At 42.1% G+C, this 6,000-nt stretch overlaps 1 protein-coding gene across 4 annotated transcripts in view; it reads left to right on the top strand.

Moving 5' to 3' along the window:
• Window positions 1-4,423: 4,423 nt before the first annotated feature.
• Vstm2a (V-set and transmembrane domain containing 2A) overlaps window positions 4,424-6,000 on the top strand; it is a 28,422-nt gene continuing 26,845 nt past the window's right edge. For 2 of the 4 annotated variants that reach the window (XM_020188140.2, XM_074065531.1), the window contains exon 1: window positions 4,424-4,692. In XM_020188140.2, coding sequence (XP_020043729.1) covers window positions 4,614-4,692 — 79 coding nt within the window. In that variant the 5' untranslated portion in view covers window positions 4,424-4,613. Of the gene's footprint in view, window positions 4,693-5,192; window positions 5,726-6,000 lie in introns of those variants that run through there. The other 2 variants (XM_020188139.2, XM_074065532.1) reach the window with 2 other exon arrangements.

Genomic DNA, 6,000 nt, shown 5'->3' with positions numbered 1-6,000 from the left:
CATAAGCTCACTGTAATTTCTAAACAAGAAAAAAAGTGAATGGAAGGATCCCTGGGTTTTGTAGTAGGCATGTAAGCAAATTGTGACATTAACTTTTACAGTAAATGTGAGGCTTTACTTTGATTTTTCCAGAGGTCACCTCTAGGCCAGACATTACATTTTTAAAATGACATAACAGGACTTCAGGAATAATTTGAGTCCTAAGTCCATGAACTTCAATTACAAAGTTAAACAGAGTTGCACAACATAAAAAGCAAGATCTAAGTAATTTATATTTCTGTCATATAGGAAAGGAAAAGATAAAGGGATACATACCATCAGGAAGATGAAAATGAAATAGTCATGCAAATGGGCAACCACCTGCCTATTTAAAATGTTTGATCACAAGTTGGGTATGGCAGCACAGCCACTTGGGCGGCTGAGGCAGGAGGTTCTCAAGTTTGAGTCCAGCCTGGCTACACAGGGAGAACTTGTCTCAAAAAAAAAAAAAGTTTGATCACTCCCAGAGACCACTCTGAATAAATTGTTTATAAAGTTTAAGATATAAGACAAGAAATTCTGTTGAGCAAATTTGAGGACTATTTGAGAGTCTGGGATTGCAAGTTATTTGTTTGCCAGTGTCTATGAAAGAATTTCAGTATGATTAATTTTGTTTTATATATTTTCTCAGAAAATTTAGAGTCAAAGGCTTGAATCTATAGGCATGACTTTTGTATGCTTCTCTTCAGAACCATCTTAAAGATGTCCATTTGTTTTTGTGACATAAGTAACAGGCTATGACTGGTCCATCATTGCTTCTTCTGTCACTACACATGTCTTTGACTTTATCTTTGAAATCGTCACATGAAGAGGAGACATAATGTGACATGCACTGGCTTATAGAATTTGCTGGAAAACAAATTTTTAAAGTTCATTTTTGATGAATATGAGTTTCTGACTTTCTCTCAGACTCTTACTTTTTGCAGTTGAAATAAAATTTCTCTGTGAATGTTTTATGTTGCTTCAACATTTAGACTTTGTAATGTTTCTTTTTATTTTCCTGAGTAAGAAATAAATTAAACCAGCCATGAGATTGTGAGTGAAAAATTTTCTCAGTACCCTGAAATATTCTTTCTTATGCAGTTTTGACTATCTCCAAAGAAAATGCTCAAGAACACAAAGAATGCACCTGCAGGGACAAGGATGGAAAGCATAGAGTTCTGCTAAGCCAGTAAGATGCCTGCAAGAGCTGCACAGAAAGGAAGCCGATCCACAAGGATTATCTTCCAGTTCTAGAGGTGGATATTTTAAATATTTTAATGTCTACTCGTAAAGAAAGTATCTATTTTTGTGGCTTCCAATCGCTCAGGTTTTTTTTATTTTGTTTTGTTTTTAAGTTTACATTTGGCAAGTAAGCCTCAATTTAGGACAATTTTTGAAATTGTGATATGGAAAGTCAACCTATTATGAACCTATGGGAGTGAAATGCGGTGATTCCTCCTAAGTTCAAGATGGAAAATGCCCCTGCATCCCTCTTAGGAGAAAGAAATAATATAGCCCATCATCACAGAGCATAAAGACCTTTTCCTCCAGTTGGCTGTTGATGGATCAATAGCTCTGAAAGCTTATGTAAGTAGAGGCCTGCACACATCACAAACAAACAAACAAACAAAAAACCAACCAACCTAACAAACAAACAAACAAAAACCCTGTGTTTGAAAGAGGAAGTAGAGCAATTTGAATATGCAAAAATGAATAAATGCAATCTAAATAAGATGTGGGAAGATTGGAACAGATTAAATAATGTCTAAGAAAGGAGCATATTTTAGAGGAAAAACAACTGTCTTGACACAGATGTTTGCAGTTTTAAAAAGCAAATAGCCAAAAGTTAATTCAGAGGGCAAAAAAAATAATTTTTTAAAAAAAGTGACATGGTAGTATTTTATTTTTGGAAGAATAGTTCATAGACAGGTATTTTAAAGAAGAGATTTGCAATCATTTTTATAAGATCTGACATCAGCAATCATTTGGGGAACAGAAGAAATGGTCAGAAAATATTTCTCCCATATCTGGCTGTAGATAAGTCATCTTTCCTGATAGGTTATCTCCAATCTTATAGGACAATATAATGCTTTACAAAGACTTTTTAAAATAATGGGACTATATCCCAGAAAGTGCCAATTGATATAGTTACTTTTAAATTAAATTTTCTTATTATTTTGAATTGCTAATATGGAAATATTTTGTCTGTAATAAGGTAAACGTTCTAAAGAAGAGAATGTAAATGTGTTTACCAGCACTATTGATAAGTCTTTGAGATGATATAAACAGATATTTAAGAAAATACTTTGGCCAACCTTTGCAAAACTGTAAGTAAAATACTGATCAGATTATTCTCATAAGAAGAACAAATGTTTATTCAACCCTCCTTCTTTCCTTCCTTCCTAGCTTTGAAACTTATAATGTTCTGTTTAAAATACTTCGATGACTTCTCTGTCTTACCGTTCCTCACTCTGTTTTACACTTTTGAACTTATTTTTATTATACTTTTACAGTTACAAAAATCAGATTCTCCATTTAAAGCAGCTGAAGTACTTTGCTAAATGAATTCAAAACTTCTCTTGCTCAAAATGGATGCCCTTTTCTTCCTAACAGCAGATAAATGTGAAGGCGGGTCACTGAGGACACGCTAAAGTCGTATTATGCAGAATGTTGATTACAAAAATCCTGTAATCATTTTGCACACATCCTGTTGGGTAGAACATTTAAAGTGTAACCTTTAAATATCTAATACCTGCAATGTTTCCTTGCTTGTTTCAAAATCGAGTATGGAGTAAGTCCACTTGGGTTGTGTTTCTGTGTACTTAACACATTCTCCAGGAGAGAGACTTTGAACAAAAAGAGACTTCTAGGAATGACCAACTTCAAAATCCTTTTTGTGTGTGCATGTGTATGCTGACTATGAGGAGGAGGTAAGAGACAGGTTGGCCTAATCACGAACAGATGTAAAGTATTCCTCATGACTGTCTCCAAAGCTCTTATTGTGCCTCTACCCACGGTGGAAAATAAACATATGTTCCGAAAATAAGTTGTACTCTTATGAAGTTGTTGTGTCTTTGCTGTCTGATCTTCTAAGTTACCGTGGCATTCGGAACAGAATACAAGTGGTTAAAAATCCAACAACGATGGTTAATTGCTTCTGGTCAGTAAAGACATCCGTCAACTAAAAATTCTTTTGTCTGTAAAATGAAAACACACATACTGCATTGGTTTCCTGACAGCACTGTTAAAACTAACTCATATTTCCAACTAGAACTGAAGAGTCAAAGGATAGTTACATAGGCATAGTAATCAGATTTTTAAAAATTACTCTCTACATAGCAAATGACGTTACTGTTGAGATTTAAATTCACTAATGATTAGAATTTGTAAGGACAGACAGACTCTAATATGCCATACACTGTTCTTTAGATTCTTAATGAAAGACTATACATCTCAAGCTTCCCTGGGGCATACAATTAGATTTCTTGAATTCTGAAACTCGCTGTTTTTTTTTTTTTTTTTTTTTTGTACCTAAAGTAATACATATAATCCTGGGGAACATTACGTAATTATTGTTATGCAAAAGAAAAAAAACTGAACAACAGTAACAAAAATCCTCTTTGGCTCCTCAGGAAGGGGGTTCATGAGTAAAAGCAACAGTATGGTGGGCTTTTCCTTCTGGAAGATTCTCTCCACACGTGACTTTTGCTACTTTTTATGTCTTCCACTGCCAGCCGGAGTGATGGAGTGATATGGTGCCTGCCTGAATCCTTGTCTTCCACTGGCGGCTGCTCTGCCATCGGTGCCTGTGAAACACCACCATGTGATCCTCCCAGTTAGCGCAGTTAATAACTGGTTAAGCCACATTTCCCTCAAATGGCTGTTTTCACGGCCCCAAAGCAGCCTGTCCCACCCCGCGCCTTTCCTCCCCCGTCTTCCACAAAGCCTAACTTCCTCCTCCGAGCTCCCGCGCCTTCCCCAGCCAACGCCGCAGTCCTGCATCCGCGTTGTCCCCGAGCGCCGGGCGACGCCACCCGGAGCCGCGCAGCCGGGGCCGCGGAGCCGATGGGGGCCGAGGCGGCGGCGGGAGCGCGGGGCGCGGTGCGGGGCGCGGCGGAGGCCGGGCGCCCGCGGCTGGGGAGGCGTCCGGCGCGCAGAGAGTTAAGGCCGCCGCGCAGCCCGCGCAGCCCGCGCAGCCCGCGCAGGGAGAAGTTGCGGCGCCGCGCGAGCCGCCGAGTCCTCGCGCCCGCCCCCTGCCCACTCCCCGCTTCCCGAGCCGGCTCGGCGCTCGCGGAGGGCAGTGGACGCCAGCCGGGCGCGGGCTGACGTGCGGCCAGCTGCCAGGCGGCGCCAGCCCCGGCCACGCGGCCGACAGCCCGGGGCTGCAGCCCGGCTCCGCGCTGGAAGTCGCCAGGGATCCCGGCCGGTGGCTCTGAGCCTCGGCCACCGAGAAGCCAGCCGTCCGCCCCGGAACCGCAGGATGCGCGCAGCCAGGCGCGCGGGGCTCTGAGACAGCCCTCGGACCCGCGGGCGCCCCTTCTTCAGGGCTTCTCTGCTGGCAGCGACACGGATGTGACCCCCCTCCTTGTGGAATGATGGGGATCTTTTTGGTGTCTGTTGGATTTGTTTTCTTTTCCGTTTTCTATGTACAGCAAGGGCTTTCTTCTCAAGGTAAGTCTGCGCTGGGTCACACGCACACATTTGTGAGTGTGTGTGTGTGTGTGTGTGTGCGTGCGCCTTACACTCGAGAATGGACGGCACCGGTAGCGCAACCCCCAGCAAGTAACAGTGGGTTTCGGTGTGTTAGCATCGTTCTGTTTAACATTTTTCTTTAAAGTTTATTGAATCGCAGGCAAGCTAGGTTTCAAAGGAAATCTGGTCCCTGGCAAGAAGGTCAGTTTCTCGGTGACCACGGACACAGGGTGTGTGTGTGTGTGTGTGTGTGTGTGTGTGCTTTCTGTGTGCATGCACAGGGTGTGTGTGTGTGTGTGTGTGTGTGTGTGTGTGTGTGTGTGTGTGTGTGCTTTCTGTGTGCACGCACAGGGTAACCGCTCGTGCATACATAATCATCACAAACACCAAGCTGGTTATGGGGACTTTCCACTGCCAGTCCTCTTTCACCATGTAAGCAGAAGGGTTGAGTTTCCCGTTCCTAGGGCCGTGTGACTTCGTTTGCATGTGTATTGATGGAAGGACAGACTCCTCTGAGGACACACAAAAAAGGCACGACTTGCATTAGGAGCAGCAGCAGCCGCTGAACCCAGTTGTTTGGGACTTCGAAGGCTGCAGTGGTCGCTTCAGCACCATGAACAGATCACATCTCTGCTGCCAGAAGACTGCATCACTTCTACCAACAGAAATGCCCTACTCCTCCTTCCAGTTTGAGAAAAAAAGTCCTTTTCAGATCAGACTGTCCTCTTAATGCCTCCTGTTTCCCTTAAGTACAAACACACTTCCATTTCACCAGAGATCAATGAGGGTATTTCATAAATTTTTCAAAAAGAGAGTGGCTATCTTTAAGAAGAGAGGGGAAAGAACCCCTATCCTAAATCATTTCTGCATCCCCCCTCTCTCTTCTTCTCCATAAGTGTGCCTGGGGGCTGTCACTTCCATCAGACACAAATCTAATACTCCTTTTAGGGAACCATCATCTCTTTGCAAAATGTGCCTTAGACAAGATAAGAACAACCATGTTGCTAACAAGGTAAGAGCATTTCATGTTCAACAACTGCTTTTAAGGAAGAAAGGGACATTTTATTTTTGTGAGTTTTACCATGGACCTATGACTCTTACAAACTGTCAGAGTCAAGTTTAGCAATGAAAAGGCTCAACAAATTCTCTGTAGTGACTTCCAAATAATCGTTAATCTGAACCTGGATTAGTGTTATTGTTGCATGCTAAAATATATGGCAAATTTCTATACAATGACTTTCTGAGAACAAATTTGAAGGTTAAGGTGGAGAGAAGAAAACTATACAC

The sequence above is a fragment of the Castor canadensis genome, chromosome 2 (assembly GCF_047511655.1).
Source record: "Castor canadensis chromosome 2, mCasCan1.hap1v2, whole genome shotgun sequence".
Lineage (NCBI taxonomy): Eukaryota > Metazoa > Chordata > Mammalia > Rodentia > Castoridae > Castor > Castor canadensis.
Note: the sequence above shows the minus strand (reverse complement) of the source record. Positions and strands in the feature narration are given on the sequence as shown.